This window comes from Sphaeramia orbicularis, chromosome 15 (genome assembly GCF_902148855.1).
Source record: "Sphaeramia orbicularis chromosome 15, fSphaOr1.1, whole genome shotgun sequence".
Lineage (NCBI taxonomy): Eukaryota > Metazoa > Chordata > Actinopteri > Kurtiformes > Apogonidae > Sphaeramia > Sphaeramia orbicularis.
Genome location: NC_043971.1, coordinates 22,062,412 through 22,082,085, shown reverse-complemented (window position 1 = coordinate 22,082,085; position 19,674 = coordinate 22,062,412). Strand labels below are relative to the sequence as shown.

General features: G+C 38.7%; 2 protein-coding genes across 3 annotated transcripts in view; one reads left to right on the top strand and one right to left on the bottom strand.

Moving 5' to 3' along the window:
* The window catches only part of slc35f3b (solute carrier family 35 member F3b), a 74,865-nt gene extending 60,818 nt beyond the window's left edge, over positions 1-14,047 (top strand). For both annotated transcript variants that reach the window (XM_030156786.1, XM_030156787.1), the window contains 5 exons: positions 4,759-4,978; positions 8,767-8,892; positions 9,303-9,495; positions 11,353-11,442; positions 11,733-14,047. In XM_030156786.1, the coding sequence (XP_030012646.1) occupies positions 4,759-4,978; positions 8,767-8,892; positions 9,303-9,495; positions 11,353-11,442; positions 11,733-11,968 (865 nt within the window). In that variant the 3' untranslated portion in view covers positions 11,969-14,047. The remainder of the gene's footprint in view (positions 1-4,758; positions 4,979-8,766; positions 8,893-9,302; positions 9,496-11,352; positions 11,443-11,732) is intronic.
* A 654-nt stretch (positions 14,048-14,701) lies between these two features.
* LOC115434601 (5-hydroxytryptamine receptor 1D) lies at positions 14,702-19,626 on the bottom strand. The gene is made up of 3 exons (XM_030156638.1): positions 19,473-19,626; positions 16,985-17,145; positions 14,702-16,024 (listed from the first exon to the last, which is right to left on the bottom strand). The coding sequence occupies exons 1-3, from the start codon at positions 19,621-19,623 to the stop codon at positions 14,702-14,704; spliced, it is 1,635 nt and encodes a 544-aa protein (XP_030012498.1). The 5' UTR covers positions 19,624-19,626.
* Positions 19,627-19,674: the final 48 nt, after the last annotated feature.

The window sequence follows — 19,674 nt, the reverse complement described above, 5'->3', positions numbered from 1 at the left end:
GCATTCTGGATCGGATCTACAAAGACACAAAACACTGATTAACAGGCAGAAAATGGTTAAAATTGTGTTTAATTGTTTATATTTGTTCAGATTATTCACATTTTATTGTTACAGGACAGTTAGTTAATGTAAATATTTCCATAATGTTATGTTATTTTTTGCACTAAAACAAAGACAAAAATTTGAAGATGCCATTATTTATAGGCATAATGTAACATTTTTTTCCCACATCAAACCAAGAAGAAAATATGAAGTCATCATTTTTTTGTAGGTTATTCTGCTATTATTTTACTTCATCATCATATTGGTCTGTATGTGGAGCCTGACCTAAAATGAGTTCGACAACCTTGCTGTGGAATTTTTGCACTTTGCAAATTCATCCCGCGGGCCGGATTGGAACCTTTGGCGGGGCGCATTTGGCCCCCGGGCCACATGTTTGAGACCCCTGCTTTACATATACTTTCAATGTCCAACTCCTGGGTTCTATTCCTCTATTATACAGCAGATCTTACACGAAATTTTCACAACTTCTAACCTGTATCCACTGGACCCCCTAGACTGCTCAATGGGCCCCCCACAAATGCTGGGCTCCATGAATTTGTCACGTTCACCCCCCCGCCCCTTTACGGCGCCCCAGTGCATGGGGACGTTCGTGAATTCTGAGACTGCCGACAGTTTGGTTCAGGTGAATGTTAGTGCCAGTAATGTAGGATATAGGTGGAAGAAAACTCAGTCACAACCTTCCTGTTATTTCAATTGGTTGGTTGCCCCCCCTCCTCGAGGATGAAATTTATTGAGCAGAAGTAGGGATGTAAAATCCAGAGGGGAGGTTGATCCCCCCCCTACAAATCGCACCCTGGTTATATCTGTTTTCTGGGTTTTCAAAAGACATTCTCACTGTTCTTCTTTTCGCTATTAAAATGCTATAAAAATGTTAAAAAGCCTTTTGAGAAAACTTCCAAGAGTAAATATGTGAGCAAATAAAAAGAACCACTGTGAGTCAGATATATCACAAACAAGTGGTGCCAGGAACAACAAACTCTTCCCCTTGCATATATTTCACCCATTATAAGTAAATGGGAAGATTTTAAAAATCCATTAAAAATTTGAACTTTGACCTGCTGTTCCCAAAATGTAATGAGATCCATTCTGGGTCACTGGCAGTCTATAAAGTCAATTTGGTATGAATTCAACCAATAGTTTTGCAGCTACAGACATGTGAAATTTCGCCCATTGTGAGTAAAAAGGGAAAAAAAGATTTTAAAAATTCCTAAAAAATTGAAACTTTGACCTACTTTTCCCAAAATGTAAGGAATATATTCTGGGTCAATGGCAATCTATAAATCAATTTTGGTATAAATTCAAACCAATAGGTTTACTGCTATAGACATGTGAAATTTCATCCATTATAAGTAAATGGGGGGGGTTAAAAAAAATCATTAAAAATTGAAACTTTGACCTACTTTTCCCAAAATGTAATGACATCTATTCTGGGTCAATGGCAATCTATAAACCCAGTTTGGTGTGAATTCAACCAATAATTTTGCTGCTGTTGTTAACAAACAAACCGAACCACAAACAATACCCCTTGCCTCCCCTTCAGGGGGCGGGGTAGTTAATCCTAACATGAGATCTATAGCGCCTTGTGTTCTTGACAATTAGAAAGATATCCTCAATGTTTAATATTGTCTATATATTGTTAGTTATGCACCGTCATTCCCTATTTATATTGGATTTCCAAAAGTAAACAACAGTTATTTCATTTATAACACCAGGTTCCCATGCCAAATATACTTGTGGTAGAGCAGCAAACAGAGAGAATCTAATCCTAAGTGGGTTCAAAATACTCTCACAGTTGAAAAAAAATCCATTAATCACTGTCTTTAGAGAGAAGTCTTATCTCTGCTACCCCCTGTGTTACCTTTGTACATGAGACAAAGAAAGTAGCTTCGTAGAAGTTGTGGTGCATTCAAGAGCCCAGGGTTTCTGATGTTTCTCTCTGATGCAGTTCTTCCTTTTGAAGGCTTACACAATGATCTAGGGCTCTGACTCTGGTCGAAGCTGAGGCGAGGTGAATATCAAACACTTACGTTTCCTTTGTGTTTATTCAGATTGAACCTGCAGGTGAATCGCAGGCTCTACAGATAAATACAGAGCAACGTTTGATATTTGTACAGTAATAGGTGCCCTGTCTCTTTCTATAAGATGGTGGCCAATAGAGGTAAAGCACTGACAGTAGTAATAAATGGGTCCTGCTGTCATACATATGAGTTCATTCCAGGGTTCTCTATAAGAAGATGAGCGGAAATTGGTATTTTTTTCCTCACTTAACCTGCTCATCATGCACTGACATCCAAATAGCCTGTCATATGAAAAAGCTGCACAGAGCAGAGATACAAATGAACTCAATATTCCTGATCTGAATATGTTCCATGACCCCATTAAAAGGAGTCGTAGGAAATGTTTCTTTTACCAGTGAAGATTAGAGGTCTGCCATGTGTAACACTAAAGAAGAAACAAACTGCAAACTGTTATTGGGTTGGACTCAAGGTGGTGAACGCAGAAGATCGACTTTAACATATTCACTGAATTAATGTTGTGTTTGTGAATGGGCTGTGAGTGATGTGTTTTTAGAGCCGACTCAGCTCTCTGCAGCTGATTCACAACAATGCTTTTCCACAATATCCAGCAGGACACTTTGGCAAATGTGCTACCTGCCGCTCTTTGGTTATTGCTGCTTCAGTGGTTTTACAGGGCCAGATGCTTTCAGGGTAAACTGTAACATAAGAGCGGTGTAAACAGAATTGGTCCAAATGAAACACTCCCAAAATACATTAATGTTTCTTTTTCACAGGGGGAAATGAAATAGAGATTTAAAGAAGGACAGTAATCAATGCTTTACATCCAACCAATTGGAGCCAGTATAAACCATGTACAATTGGAAAAACAATAAAGTATTTAAGAGCATTAATATCAAATATATTAACTGTGACACATCATTTAATGGTTTAAAGAAATGCGCGTCTGTATTCATTCAGTCTGAATATGATTTAATGTCTCTGCACAAGTATAATAATAGAAATATAATTGTTCAGATCTATTTTCCTCCAAATAACAGATGCAAATGATTGTTCAGTTTTTTTACTTCAGCTCTTCAGTGAACAGCAAAGGCACATATAAGGGCATACAACGCATATATTCACATGCAATAAAAATAATAATATGATAATCTTTCTATATAGAGCACGTTTCTGCAAAGGAAATTGAGAAAATATAAAATAAAACACAGACAAATTAAAACAGTACATAAATAAAATAAAATAAAATAAAATAAAATAAATATACAGCACAAATAAAAATTCCCTCCAGTAAAAGTATGTTTTAAGAAGAGACTGAAAAGTGGATACTGTGTTCAGCCTGATTTCCATGGGGTTATTCCAAAGTTTTGTGGCCATAATTGAAAGAGCTCAGTCCCCACTACTATTATAAAATTCTGTATGTAACCCAACTAACCTAATTCATAACATAACATTGATATGGTGTTAAAAGGACTAAAATACAATCTGGAGCCAGGCCATGAAGTGCTGTAAAAGTAGGCAATAAAATATTAAAATCAATCCTAAAACAAATGGAAAGTCAGTGTAAAGAAGCTAAAACAAGTGCAATGTGTTCATGTCTCTTTATTCTGGTTAAAAGTCAAGTAGATTTTTAGTTAAAACAAGTATAAAGGCTGTTGCGATAATCAGGATGTGAGGGGATAAAAGCATATATGATTATTTCTGCATCTCTAATGTTTAAAATATATCTTATCTTGGCAATATTTCTGAGTTGATAAAATGTATGAACTTGTTAATGTGTCAAATTTTAGTTAATGTCAAAGATAACACCAGTATTTCTTGCAAGAGACAAATTATGGAAACGTAGGAGACTGTTTGTTTGGGAATCTTTTGCTGGTTAATAACAAGAATTTCTTTGTTATTTAAAATGAGTTGTAGGAAACTATTCCACATCCAGTTTTTGATGTCATACAAACAGTTTTGTTAATAACTAAACATAATAGGGTCAGAGGGCTTCACAGGAACATACAACAGAGTGTTGTTTGCATAACAATGAAAATAAAGACTCCTGGGGAGCATGTATAATCAGAAACAGATTGGTCCGAGACTTGAACCTAGAGGGACACCATGCTTGATTCAACAGAAAGATGACATGAAGTTTTAATTTGAACACTCAGAAGTTCCTGATATTCAAGTATGATGAGAACCATTCCAAGGCAGTCCCCGAGGACTGGCACAAAGAGGGGGATAGGAAATGACTCAACATGTGATCTAACACCTGTTTGAAAATGTAAATCAAAAGCAGAGTCTCATCGGTAGTCATGATTGGAATCAAATCAAGAAAACCCTTGTGTCTATTATCAAATGTTACAGCTTAATCTCAGCTCAGAATTATTGAGCTTAATGTCTCATGGCAGGTCTGATTGCTTTTCCAAATATTTACTCATTTTTTCCATCAGAGTGGATTCGGTCCCACTTGCACGACTATGCTGTGTTCATTTACTAAATGTTAAAGTGGGAATTATTTTACAAACTCCTAAGTGATTACAGCCTCCGGTATCTCTGGTATCATTTGTTCACACAGAGTTGGATATGCACTTTATATTGATTAAATGAATTTAAGATGTGATTTGATTTCAAACTGAACTAAACGACTTACTTCATATGTTAACACTTTGCTTAACATTATGTGTGTGCATAGGGAGTGCTGCAGGTTTTTTGGGGATGACGGACTGACACCAAAGGTGTTTTTCACCAAGGTAGCACCATTTGGCCTGCTGTGGATCCTCACCAACTACCTGTACCTGCAGGCTCTCAGGAAGATCAACACAACAGACGTGTCAGCACTGTTCTGTTGTAACAAGGCCTTCGTCTTCCTGCTCTCGTGGATTGTACTCAGAGACCGCTTCATGGGGGTTAGGGTAAGTATGACCGCATGTGTGTCTGAGAGATTATTTTAATCTTTTGTTTACAGTTTTTCTCCCCCTTCTCAGACGAAACACTGACGCTGCGTCTTTAGATATGAGTCTTAGAGAGGCACTAACCACAGTGGAAAGATTGGTAGTAAAACAATGATTTTCAGATTATACCATCTAGGAAATGCACCAGCGGCATCCGTCAGTAATAACCAACAGAACAGCAGCTATATAAATAAGATCATTTGCATAATATAATTGGTACATTTTCATTTCACAGAACGCCTATCGATGGTGCATTGCATGTGTCACGTCTGTTTGTATAGTAAGGTCACATATTATGAATAAAAATGTAGCTTTTTGCACTTGAAAACTACAGTATGACATGATATCTTTTAATTGCATATTTGATCATTTCCTGTATCTTGAGTATCATGGTCTTAAGGCTAAATGTATTTAAGATTAGAACTGAGTATTGCATGGAACTTTGATATTTATTAGAATATAAGAAAATATATAATTTACACACACATTCTACAAATCGATATAGCACTGGGATTTTGTTTGCAGGTCTGCAGGTATTTACACTAATGCGACAATGACTTGCTGACAAAGAACGCTTCAAGGTCTCAGTGGATAGAAAGTGTGTTCTGAAATACAAATGTTTGATCTACAGTGGAAGAAGTTCCTCTCAATAGCAAGAACAAATTTGTATGTATAGTGTGTGGTTGGTTTGGCTGAATTTATACTTAACTTGTATGTGTGATCTATACACACAGCAGACTCCAGCAGAGAGTACATTACCTGTTTGATCATCCATTTCCTACCAATGATTGCTGTGTCATACAAATAAGTCTGCTGGTGTGTATCTGTGCGAGTGTTTGTTGTTGATTTCGTGTCGGGAAGGCAGGGAGAAGCATAAGAATAAGGGTTTAGGTTTGTACGAGCTTTGAATTGAGGTATCCCCCACTACTCTTCCACTGCATGCCCAAAACTCTTTCATATCTGCAACTCTCCTACACTCTGGGAAATGGATTTTACCCGTTTTTTTTTCACACACTCAAAAGCATCCCATCTCCCCTTCATGCTGCCCTGCACTCCCTACCCCATTATCTGTGATAAAAGGCACCAGTAAGAGACAAATACTGTAATAATGCTGCTTCTCGCTCTCTTACACCCCCCCCCTCTCTTTCCCTCTCTCTCTCTTTCTTGCTTGGTAGCGGGTATTGCAGTGTCTGAATGTCCGCAGCAATGCAGGGGATCCTAGATGAGTTTGTCATGAAAGTGAAGGAGGAGAGAGAGCGATAGGGGCAGATGAATCAATCTTGTTAAACAGTGATCTCAGTGATATTGTGAACGTAAAGACATGACTCTATTTTATCGGCTCAGTTTGGTGGGAACAGCAGAGTGGGAATAGTGCACCAGCTAGCAAGTCGTTAGAGAACGCTTGTGACTTAGGGTTTGTTTTTTCAATTTACGACAGCAGTTAAGACACTCTGTAATTGCCGCTCGGTGTCCAGTCGATCACAGGTTTGTCCTAAATGCATCGAGTCTGCACAGGATTTAAAGTCATGACCTTTTTACACAGTGATCCTCACATTTTTGCTGAAGCACCTTAAGGAACTAAAACACTTAACACCCACAGGGCGGCTGACCCTGTAAGCAAACAGCCCTTCACTAGAAATGAAAGGTGTAGCTGTGACTGACAGGCAGCCTGCAGTGCAGAAAGAGCCATTTTGCCAAAGGTGCCCAAGGGCTTTGGCCAAGCAAAAACACATGGCTCATTTATCTTCCTGACACTTCCTTAATGCAGAGCTAATCCACTCAGCTGGACTGCACCCTGTCCCTATCGCTATTCCCCCAGCCAATCAAACGCACATAATGACCGCATGAGCTAAAACACAAAGCGGAGATAAATGCTGAAAATGTTGAGGGGTGTTGTTCGAGAGTTGGGTTAAACAGATGGTCCAGTGTTGTCTTGAAGCTGTGAGAATCCTGTCGTATTCCCAGAGGCGGGAAACGGGAGTGTAAGTGAAAAGAGGGGGTTGCTGGATTGAGGATGGTATTTGGTTTGTAAACACGGTGACAGTGCAACGGAAATCAATGTCAGACAATCAGTCCAACACTGTGGAACCTGCCTGCTCTGTGTTGGAAGCACTTGAACTGTGAATATGAGAGTAGATTCCTTCTTAGGGCTTATGTTAACATGAACAATCCTTTGTTCGCTTTTTTGGTGTTGTGTGACTAATCCTGAAAATAAAAATGGCACTGGAAAAGGTCTTTTTTAGCTGTTAGAATGGGTGAAAAAGATCTAACATGGGCAACAATAATGTGAATTTACTGATCAGCCCAACATGCAACCTGATTGTTCATCGTAAATCCATCCTCTATCTATTCTTACATCCTGTTTAAACCAGAACCACCAGACTGTAGACTGTACTCAAAAGTCATGACAATGGTGAACAACTGAATATGTGCAAACTCCAATATGTGCAATATGGGTATGATTGAGGACACATGGATGTGTATGTGCGAGTGAGTTATGAGTGAAAGAAGTGTGCATTACTCTCTTTATTTTGCTTTTATTTTGTACTCATTCTGCTTTTCTATTTATACTGCTACTTATTATTACTATCTATTATTAACCCGCCCCCCGAAGGGGAGGCAAGTGGTATTGTTTTTGGTTTGGTTTGTTTGTTTGTTAACACTCTAGCAGCAAAACTATTGGTTGAATTCATACCAAATTGGGTTTATAGATTGCCAGTGACCCAAAATAGATGTAATTACATTTTGGGAAAAGTAGGTCAAAGTTTACATTTTCAATGAATTTTTATGTCTTTTTTTCCCTTCCATTTACATAAAATGGGCAAGATTTCACATGTCTATAAAAACTTTTTTTTTTTCTCAACTTACTTCAAACTTGGCACATATATAGAGACAGTTGATATGGTGACATCAGCACATGTACAGACCTGATGACATCAGCTGGATCCATGCCAAAACTAGAAAAGCACTTGGAGAGCGCAGACCTCCGCCACGGCAGATCAGTCCCCCCCCGATCGCCACCAAAATTTTATCATTTGTTTCTTGTGCCCATATCAATGTTTCCTGAAAATTTCATCAAAATCCGCCTCCCAATCACCACCAAAATTTGATCATTTGTTCCTTTTGCCAGTATCAACACTGCCTGAAAATTTCCTGAAAATCTGTTCATAACTTTTGGAGTTATTTTACTAAAAGACAAACAAACAAACAAACAAACCCCGATGAAAACATAACCTCCCCTGTTCCTTGGTGGAGGTAATAAGCTACAGTATGTGTGAGGGGCGGGGTTTGAATTGTATTATTATTATATTATATTATATTATATTATATTATATTATATTATATTATATTATTTTATTTTCTATCTATCTATCTATCTATCTATCTATCTATCTATCTATCTATCTATCTATCTATCTATCTATCTATCTATCTATCTATCTATCTATCTATCTATCTATCTATCTATCTAAAGTAACTGTAACTAAATACACCTACTCGTGTTTTTTTATTCGACATACACCTATCTGTACGTGCATTCCACTCGTCCTCGTCACTGTTAATTATGCTATTAAAAGTCTTGTCCTGTGAGGTTTGTGATTACTGCACTTGAATAACAAAGTGGAAGCCATGTGTTCTTGCTGCGTCCCTACACAGCAGTAACAGCTCAGGCTTCTTAATCGCCACACTGTGAGCAGCATGTTGTCCATCCGTCATTCACTGATGTCCCTTCTTTTCTTTCTCTACAGATAGTAGCTGCTATCTTGGCCATAGCAGGCATTGTAATGATGACCTATGCTGATGGATTTCACAGCCACTCTGTCATTGGCATTACTTTGGTCGTGGCCTCTGCTTCGATGTCAGCGCTCTACAAGGTATTTACATGTGTTTGATAAGAATGACTTAATATATAAAGGGAGAAAAAGTTAACATTTGTATGTGAGCTTTTGTTTTATTCTCTTCTTTCTCTTTACTAATGAAAAGAGGGAGATCATGAGTGAAATGTGTGATATATTTAGGTTTAGTCGTCAGTCTCAGGTCATGACATCCTAACCAAAGAGAGGGTTTACAGGACAGAAAGTGATATTTTGATGCGTTCTGGTCTCCTTTGCACTGCTGTCTGTGCTGCCTAATGTGATAAACAGACAACAGCGGCCCTATGCCAGAGACATGGCAGGTATTTGGCAGGAGCGTGCTCTGCAGTTCCTCACTGCTCCTTGAGGGGGGCAGAGATTATAATTCATGAGATGTTCCATTTGTAAATGTCTTCTCTCCTCATCTCCAGGTACTCTTCAAGATGGTCCTGGGCAGTGCCAAATTTGGAGAAGCTGCACTTTTTCTGAGTATTGTTGGGAGCGCCAACTTTGTTTTCATCAGCTTTGTGCCGGTTATCCTGTATTTCACACATGTGGAGTACATCGGTTCGCCTGAAGACATCCCCTGGGCGTACATCTGTGGGGTGGCGGGCCTGCTGTTTGGTATGTGAAAATGAAGCGTAAAAGTCCTAATTATGATGTGATGTAGTCCAGGAATATCATTTAGCCAGTTTAGTTATACAATCTAGTCTGGTATTTATTTATTACATTTTTTTATTCATATGGGGGAGTATTTTTATTATTTGTAAGGCTAATTTTCATCTGTTGTCACCATAGAAACCTCTGCTTGCTGACAGAACAGCACTGAGCCAATTAGACAAAAAAAAAAAAACAAGCCAAATTATACAACTTGTAATATATCCCACTCTGCACCATAAATATACGCATCCTAGCCAAAAAAAACCCCTCTCACTCTCTAATATTTTGTTGCCTTCAGCTTCGATTACTGCACATATTCAGGTCATTTCAATGAGCTTACACAATATCACAACTTTTATTTCTATCACATAACGTTGCTGAACCTAGACCTAACCAACTGAACCAACCCTAGATCATAACACTGCCCCCACAGGCTTGTACTGAAGGCACTAGGCATGATGGGTAATTATTTCATCTACATTTTTTCTCACCCTGATGCACCCATCACTTTGAAAGACTCAATCTGGACTCATCAGACCGCATGACCTTTTTCTGTTGAAACACAGCCCAATCTTTATACTCTATATCAATCTGATGGTTGTTAAGGAACGAGAAGCTGCTCATTACATCAGTTAAAAAGCCTAAACCAGTAAACCACTGACAGAAAATTCCAGTTCTTTGAAACTGGAGCCTTTATTGGTCTTTCTGAACTACCCAATTTTTTCTTTTCAAATATCAATTTCCATGTATGAGTTTCAATTTTGTATCATGTTTGATACATGCTCAAGTATTATTATTTTTGAACAAACAAAAACATCATATAACATGTCTAACAAATTGGTAATTCCTTTTAAAAACTGGCAAAGTTCTGCCTCCTTCCTCATTAATGACAATCTTGTAGTGTCACTGAAATGGCCTCTGGGGAATAAATTACTCCCCCCTGGTGGATTATCTGTGTATTACATGTAGCTAATTATATATATTAGGTTTTTCAAGAAAAAAAATATCACTGATCATGTGAGGGCTTCAAAACTCATGTATCAAATATGATACATTTGGTGTTATAGGGTTACGACTAAAGAACTGAAACATATTAATCACTGCAGTAATTATCCAATGGAAGGACCTTATCTATTTGCACAGTTAGATCCAGTTAGGGACTTTTTTTGGCCCAGCAGTGCAATATTCATAGTTATGGTTTCTTTAATGTTTAATGACCTGAAAATAATAATTGTCAGGGCTTACTGTTTATATAGATGAAGTGGGTCACCTCCACAAAGCCATGTTTCTACAGTAGCTCAGAATGGACTTCTTCTTTATTCCATTTTAGCATATATTTTACTGTGGATCAGAGTTAAAATCTCTTTAACCAAAAAGCTCACACTAGACTAAATAAACGCTGGCTCTTAAAATTACATTTCATGTTTTTAGCGGCCCCTGTAGAGGAGGATGAGGGGTATTCACATGGTTAGAGTCTGCAGCTTTACTGCTTTATGCCACTAAAAATTACACTCTGAACCTTTCAAACCACTGCCAGAACTGCAGCTCTTTATGTTATCTACTAGAGCATTCCACTGTGTTATGACTTTTACAGAGAAAGCCAGACGCCCAAAGGCAGTGTGATGAAAGGGTACAGTAAAGTTTCTTATAGAACATAATCTTGTGGATTTTTAGTTTTCAGAACAAAAGAGAAACAGCACTACAATACCAAAAAGATATGGATGCTCTGGATCAAGATATGGAGACAATTATGGAATGCATAAATGACTTGGCTGTACTTTCAGAATGACTATTTGTTCTGATTGCTTTTTCTTTCCACAGCTTTCAATGTCTTGGTAAACTTTGGCATTGCCATAACCTACCCAACATTAATCTCCCTTGGCATCGTCCTAAGTGTTCCTGTAAATGCCAGTAAGTCTCTTGGCTTTCCTTTCACAACCTGTTTGACTCCAGAAACCATTTGGTAATAAATTACCCAGAAAATTAGAATCTATTTTGGCAGAGAGAAATTCAATTTCAATTTGGGTTTGTATCTTTTTTTTTTTCATTAAACATGCAAACCTTTTAGTAAATGTGATTTAAATTAAATTGCTTTGCTGGCTCGTATGAATTCTATATTTTGTCCTCTTCTGTTTTTTAGTTAATTGCAATATTGACAAATGCATTCAGTTTTACATTAACACACTTTCATGTATTTCCAGTGGTGGACCTCTACACGTGTGAAATTAATTTCAACACTGTTCGCCTCATTGCGGTGTTCATCATTTGCCTGGGATTCCTCATGCTGCTGCTACCAGAGGACTGGGACCAGTGTATTATCCAGCTCAGCACCAAGTTACGTAAACGGGATGAACCAGCGGAGGCGGAGGCAGGTGCCACCACCGGGCTCAACTGGAGAGGCAGAGCCAGGACCTCCATGTCGACATTTGCACATTGACTTCAAGAACGATTATCATGCAAACACAGTCACACACTCACAGGAAAGGAGACACGTTAACACATATTAGTGTTGATGCTGGAACTTTTGATTACCATTACCTGCCTGGTGCCCTGTCCTCCTCATGCAACCCCCACCAGACGAAGAGAAAATTTTTCAGACTGGCCTTTAATCTGTCTCGGCCAAGAGGGGAAGTGCTAGAGGCATAAAATACCTACCTTTTATTTGTTTTCTGTCCATTCCACTCAGAAATACCCCGAGTCTGTGCATGGACTCTTCTCAATTGTAAACCTCACCCCAAAAAAATGATTGACTCAACCATTAATTTTGCTTCACATCTTAATCATTCCATCGGCTCATTACGTGTCTTGCGCCTGAAAAGATTTGCCAACTTGCCTGATATTTTTCAGTTCTGTTTAGGCAGGTCTAACACACTTTGAACTTGCTGGCTTTAACATGTACACATTCACACACTTTTAAGATCCAAAGAAGAATGCCTGAAAATGCTGAATGCCTGAAGACAAAAAAAAAAAACAAAAACAAAAGGGAGGCCCACAGTGGCGTCCTTCAGGTGTACAGACTTCATGACAAATACCTGCCTTTCGTGCACTGTACATAGCTGTATTTCACACCTCGGATGTCCTAGAGCTGTAGACCTGATGGGCTCATCTGCTGTGAGGGGACCTGTCCGGATATCTGAGGATCAATCAGAGCTGAAGAAGCTTTCACTATGCCTCTCTCTTCTCAACCATAGAAGAGGGATGTCAGGGCCTCTTTGACCACGCTGATTGGCTCCCTGTGGCTACATGCTCTCTTGGGGCTAAACCCCAACCTTGTCAGTGCTGACACCCATTGCTCAGGCCCACGCTTTTGCCACGAGAGACCTACAACCAGTACCCTTTTGCATATGCTTACATATCTTGGGATGGTTGAGGTTTTTCACAGCCTCTCTAAGTATCGTGTGCTTTCAGTCCATTTACGAAGCACTCACTTTTGCTTTTGCTGAGACACTAGAAGCAAATTGTGTTAACATTTATTTGTTATCTTGCAAACAATAACACATTTGTTTTTAATCTATCATCCTTTTACAGTGCGAACTAACTGATATATTACATGTAAACAGTGTAATGTGATGGACTGAAAGCACAGCTAATAAAACAGCCAGGCTTCATGAAATCTTGAAATTACCCCTTTAACTACTTCGAAACATCAACCACCGCTATCACTGAGCCTCCCTCTGAATTCCAGTCACATTTAACCTTAGATTCATATGCACACAAACAAACTGCAGCAATTACAATCTAATCAGATGAAAGCTGTCTCACCGTGGCTCAAAGAGGGGTGTGATGACAGATGAGAATGACTCGCATTTATCAAGCTCTGCTCAGTCAAAAACAACAGAAAGGTCTTGTTGTATCTGTTTTGGTTTATCACACGTCTGAGGCAAGTTAACACCCGCGATGAACCGGAGAGCAACTGAGGCACAAGCCTTGAAGAGCAACTGATAGAAACTCTGCCTTGTTGTGAATGTATGAACATCACTAAACCACACATGCTCTCGACGATACGTGCTATTTGATTTTTACAGTGCCACCACTGACTGCTGCAGAGAGACTCTTTAATACTATACTTCTTCTACTCATCTGACCAAGTTGCATTTTTTTGATCAAACTCATCGTAATGGACTTTTTCTATTTTTGCATTTGGTTGCCGACTAACCTGAGGGGACAGTGAGTGACATCTACAGGACGAGCATGCACATACAGTATGAGCAGAAACTGCTGACAAATCCACTTCACTGCCTTTTCTTTGTTTTGCAATAGAGTACATTAGCACTGTTTCCCATTGTCATTCTTTATGACAATAAATGATAATATTGTATTCCTCTGGAATTATTGCTAGACATAAATGTAAACCTTTGTAAGGAATGATGATTTTTACACTAAGATGCAACATATGATTATCACATTTGACGAAGAAGTATTTAGAACGTGAATAAATGATGGGTTTATTAGATCTACTGTTGGCTGTCTTCAAGTGTAATCACATGTACTATATAAAAGATTTCTTTTCAATACATTTTACTGTCCAGGTTTGCTTTCTCACCATTTTTCACAATTGCTGTGCAGTCCATGTCACAAATTCCATACTTTCTCAGACTCATATTCTCATTACATTTTTCAGACCACATTTAGCATCTAAGTGCAGATAATTTGCTGCTATTATGCTAATATATGATATTTGAATAAATCAAGTTCCCTGATTTAGGCAGGTTTATTATCTAAGTCTGCCTCCATGAAGCCAGTTCAGTGTAGTTTGGCTTCTGTCAATCTGTCAACCTATGCTTGGAAACTGGCCATAATTGCTTTGTGAAATCAAATCAACTGAAACTATCTTGGCTAATTTTGTAATCTTACTTCATGGAACAGGCCATATGTTGTTATTTTGCCAAGTAATTACCATAAAATTGTAGGACTGCCTGCCCTCTGAAAATACACTTCTACATTACGAATTGACATTCAGAAATTCCAACAGTTTTGTGTTTTCCCATACTCCATTTTCTTTCTTCCATGCTTGTCTGGACCCGATAATTACTACAATCTCTCTCCATATTTTGTCACCCTGCATAGGAATGTTGTGTCTCAACCAACATTTTATTTGATGCCCATTGGCCCAACATTGCAAAACAGTTTGAATGTCACAAATGGTGAAACAGAATCTGCATAAATAATACTAAGAAACATCATGTTCTACTCTCACTGTAATCTGTCCATAGAAGAAAGTGGCCTGTCTCTCATGAGTCAGTGCAGAATAAGGAAGTCTGGTGCCCTCCTGTGGCCGTGGGGGGACCTGCAGACAGTCCACCCTCCTGTCACCACCAGCATCTTGGCACACAGAACAGGAAGGGGAGGTAGGTGTAGGGTGACATATTTTATACAGATGCTGTTCAGAGTGATGTTTAAAGTCAGCACTAACAGTGAACACTGAGGAGCAATACTTGGACTCATCAGAGGTTGAACTGTCTGAGCTGGAAGGTGCAGCAGGACTGGTGGTGCTTAAGGTGCAGGGCTCACTGCTCCTGCCATCATCACCCTCCGTTCTGGCCTCCCCTCCTCCCCTTCCCACAACACTTCCAAGCCGTGCTCTTATTTTTTGCCTTAGTCCCTGAAGAGCACCCTGGAAACGCTTGCTTAGCAGAGCGTACAGTAAAGGATTGATGTCTGAGTTCAGCAACACCAGCCAGTAGGAGAAGGTAACAGCACCACTTGGGATGAGGCTGGACTGACCTGAGATTGCAAACTCTGTGGCCTGGACCAGGGCCACTCCAATGTAAGGTGTCCAGCACAGGAAAAAAGCTGAGATAACTAAGAAGAGACGCACCACTCCATGGTGATTATGGTGCTGCTGGGAGTTATGCAGGGATGACTGGGAAACGCTCTGGGCAAAGAGGGAGAACAAACGTCTAGAAGTAGAGCTGTTCTGTTCTGCAGTGGAGTCAGGCAGAGCAGGGCTGATATCACTCCCTTGCTCTCTACTGACCTCAGACACAAACTGTCCACTTACATGATAGATGAGTTTTGAAGGAGTGTGGAGGCTCCCACAGCTCTGGTGAGATAAGTCAGCCGGAGGGAAGGCAGTACTTGCATTCCTGCTGCGCTGGACAGAATCCTCTAGTGTATGAATCCTCCTGGCATGGCTGCGGGCCACCTTGACAATGTTCACATAGCAGAAGAGGATGACCACTGCTGGTATGAGGTAGGACAGAGCAGCCATGAACGCTGTGTAACTGGGACTGCTGGCCCAGTTGACTGCACAGCTGTACATGGAATCAACATAGCTAAAAGAGCCCCAGCCCAGCAGAGGAGGGCAACTGGTGGTCAGAGCCTGCACCCAGATCCACAGGACCACGGCACAGATCCTCCACAGGGTGCAGCGTGAGCTATAACGCAGGCAGTCCACGATGGAGTAGTACCGGTCAAGAGCAATAGCAGCCAGTGTCAGAACAGAAGCGGTGCAGTACACAGAGGAGGTGTAACCAACAAACAGGCAGAGATCCTGCAAAAAAAAAAAAAAAAAAAAAAAACAGTGCAAAGATGTAAAATTCCACACAAATGCACAGGGTGAAAATTACAGGAGATGGGTGTCTGTTTGGACTGATTCAAAGCGTTTCATTTATTTATTTATTTGTTTATTTGGTTTACTTGATAGGGACAGATACAAAAGACATAGACCAACTGTAACGCAGCAAACCCATGCATGCATCATAGTGCTTATAGCAAAAGCTAATTTGCAGCACCGGTTCCTACATGGGCTTTTATGAAAAGTTAAAATACAGAGAGGAATGGAGAGACAATGACCTTTTACGTACAAAACTGTGGTATAGGAAAGAAAATAATCAGGTTAAAGTAAAGAAACAGATAAACATTATCCAAGCATTAAACATTAGTACACTGCTGTTTCTGGCACATCTATTTTTTTGTAAGTTTTTTGAATAAATCTAAGCTCGTCAAAGATTTTATTTCAACGGAGAGTAGGTTCCACAGATTAGCTTTTGTTGTCATGTGTTATGTGTACAGTAAAGAAACAGCTTTCCCTGTACAATGAAAATCTTACTTGTACATCCACACTGAATGCAAAAAGAATTTAAGATAAGTATAGAAGTATAAGCATAAAAATTTAAATAGAATGATTTAAATAGGAAATTACAACCAAAACAAAGTGGCATTTAAAAATGGCATGCAAAAAAAAAAGAGCATAAAAATATAAAAAAAAAAAAAAAAAAAAATATATATATATATATATATATATATATATATATATATATATATATATAAACTACTATTACAAGGAGAAAAATATACATTTACATAAAAGTGCCATATCTGGGTAATTGCAAACTGTCAGATGTAAATGGCATACAACACGCCTCAGATAAGTAAGATGTTAAATGTGCAAGACTGTCAGAGATGAACAGTACGATAAATGTATATATAAGGTGCAAATGATGTGACTTACAGTGCAGTTCTCCCATCCACTGTCCATGACTGACAGGGCGATGAAAGGCATCACTCCTGCTCCCACCAACAGATCACTGATGGCCAGGTTCATGATCAGCACCGATGTCACACAGTGGAAAGTCTTGGTTGCCGCAACAATAACAATGACAAGAATGTTACCTACACACAGATAAAAAAAAAAAAATCATATTGTTTAAACCAGATAGAATAATGAAATATTCATTACAGTGATAACAAAAGATACTACAGTGCAGAATACTTGAACGGACAGAAAATGTAAAAATATGCTGGATTGGGATACACACACTGGATTCCTACACCTGCACCCAAGAGACATATGTCCCACTGCACACCGCAATGAAGGACAGACTTGGGTGAGTGTGTGTCTTGCAAATATATTTGCAGCACTTGATGCATATGTATTGTGTCATCTTGTCCTTTCCTCTTTACCTTCACCTCCCTCTCATTTAGTTTTAATTCAGTACCATTCAAATGCATAGAGTTTTCCTTTTGCAGCTACAGCCAGTTGCTATCTTTCCTCATTCCTCTTGTGGTAAAAAAGAAAATCAAGTTTACAAGTAGTGAGATTAAAATTGAATACGATGTTGACCAAATCCCTAGAGGTAATGGAGGTGAACATCTATAACAGAAACAGTGGAGGAGAAGGGCTCAGCTGAAGGTAGAAGTGACCTAACAACAGTAATTTGATCCTGCAGTGTTTTCTATCTCTTCAGCAAAAATAATTTAAGAAGTGTTCAGAGTCTTCTAGAGAGGTGGCACAAAAAGCAACTGGGGAATCATCTACTCTGTTGATGGCACTGAGGATAAATCTTGACTTGTATTTCGAAATAGATTGGAAAAATAAGAGTTTTTGTGCTTTACCTGGAGTCGATAAACTCTTAGGATTTGGGCTTTTTCCTCAAACCAACTCTTCTAAATTGTCTTTTTATCTAATATTTTCATTTGAGACTTGATTTGGAGCTCAAATGAAAACAGCCTCTAGCTTTCATGAGGGCTATTTGGTCTAGAATTCTCAAGGACATATATATATTAAATAGATTTTCATCGGCTGTTCCCTTGACGCTTTACAAAGAGAAACAGTGCACAGGTTGAGTAATAGTCTGGAAAATGTGAGGCTACAAGACTGAATCCATGTGCGTACATGTGTCTGCAAATAAATGTGACCCAGACATGCAAGGACAGCGCTGGTAGAGGTCGTGTCGGGGTAGTATGACAGGAAAAAAAAAATCCCTAGATCTGTGTAGATTAGTTTAGGTTTGCTTATGCATGTATAGAGCCTGGTTTTGACCAGAATACCAACATCTCAGCCAAATGTTTTATGGATGTGATGGCTAGAACATAGGGTTGATGTTCATTTAAAAAAAAATATATATAATAATAATAATTAACCCATAAAGACCCAAATATACACCAGTGATCTAAACTGTTTAATACCTGTTGATCCACTAATCCTATCCATCCATGTAAATAATTGGTGTAAAATACTGTTTGTCATCTTTTCATTGTCATCAGATATGACCCATTTGGACGTTCAGAGGCTCCATGGTTACCGTGGAAACACTGTAGTCTTCTACAACATTAATTCACCTGTAAAACCCATGGAGTTTGATCAATGACAGTGGATGGACACACTGTTTATGTTTAGTTAATGATGGATTTTAGTGAAAAAGTCACTTTTTTTCAGGTTTTGTCTGTTTTTGGTATAATACGCCTCAAATGTAAATTCAGAATGATGATTAAATTACATGATCAGTGAAATACATATAGGAAAATACTTGATTTTCACAGAAAAAACGCAAAATGGAGAGGATAATATTATGATAAATGGTGATAAATCATTTAAGAAAGGTTAAATAGAAAGAAAAAATAATTTGGAAACTACCACGAAAGTAGCACTGGGTCTTTATGGGTTAATATTTTAATTAACTCAGTGTTTTAACTGTAGTTTGAGCCCTTGGGGTTTAAATTTGTTTGTTTTTTCCACATATATTCTTTAACCCCAGACTCCATCTCCATGCACAGCAATAAATATTTTCTATTCTTGCAACAGGTTTTACATAAAAGCAGAGTTAATGTCTACGGTTTTACAGAAATATCCTCAATGTCTACTTTAAGTTGTCAAAAAATGCTTGTTTTTTTAGTTTTAATGACATGACGAATGGTGCAGTAGTTTTCTCATTAAGTTACAATGACAGAAGGTTCAGAAACAGCTGATAGAAAGTCTTCTTACATTTATTCATATTTCTTTGGTAAATAAGTTGACCCAGTAAAGAATATCCTTTTCCATTTCTTCATCAGTGAAAATGATTGATAAAATATAATATGATGTAAAATGTGCATGCATATACTGCTACTACTATTACTACTACTAATAATAACCTTTATGCACATTTTAATAACATTCTGAAATCACCCTTCGATAAATATAGAACTTTGTGCATTTATCTGGTACCATGAACGACTACCTGTTACAGCTCCCACACACATCAGCACCATGAGGATCTCCAGAAACAGGTAGGTCTGGGTTGTCAGCGGGGCCCCGGTTCCTTCTGTCCAGCTTGTGTTGACTGTGTCTCCTGATCGGAGAAGCGACCAGGAGCCTCGCGAGCCACTCATGTCCCTTCAGGTCACTGCCATTCACACACCATGAAACGGGAAACAGATAAC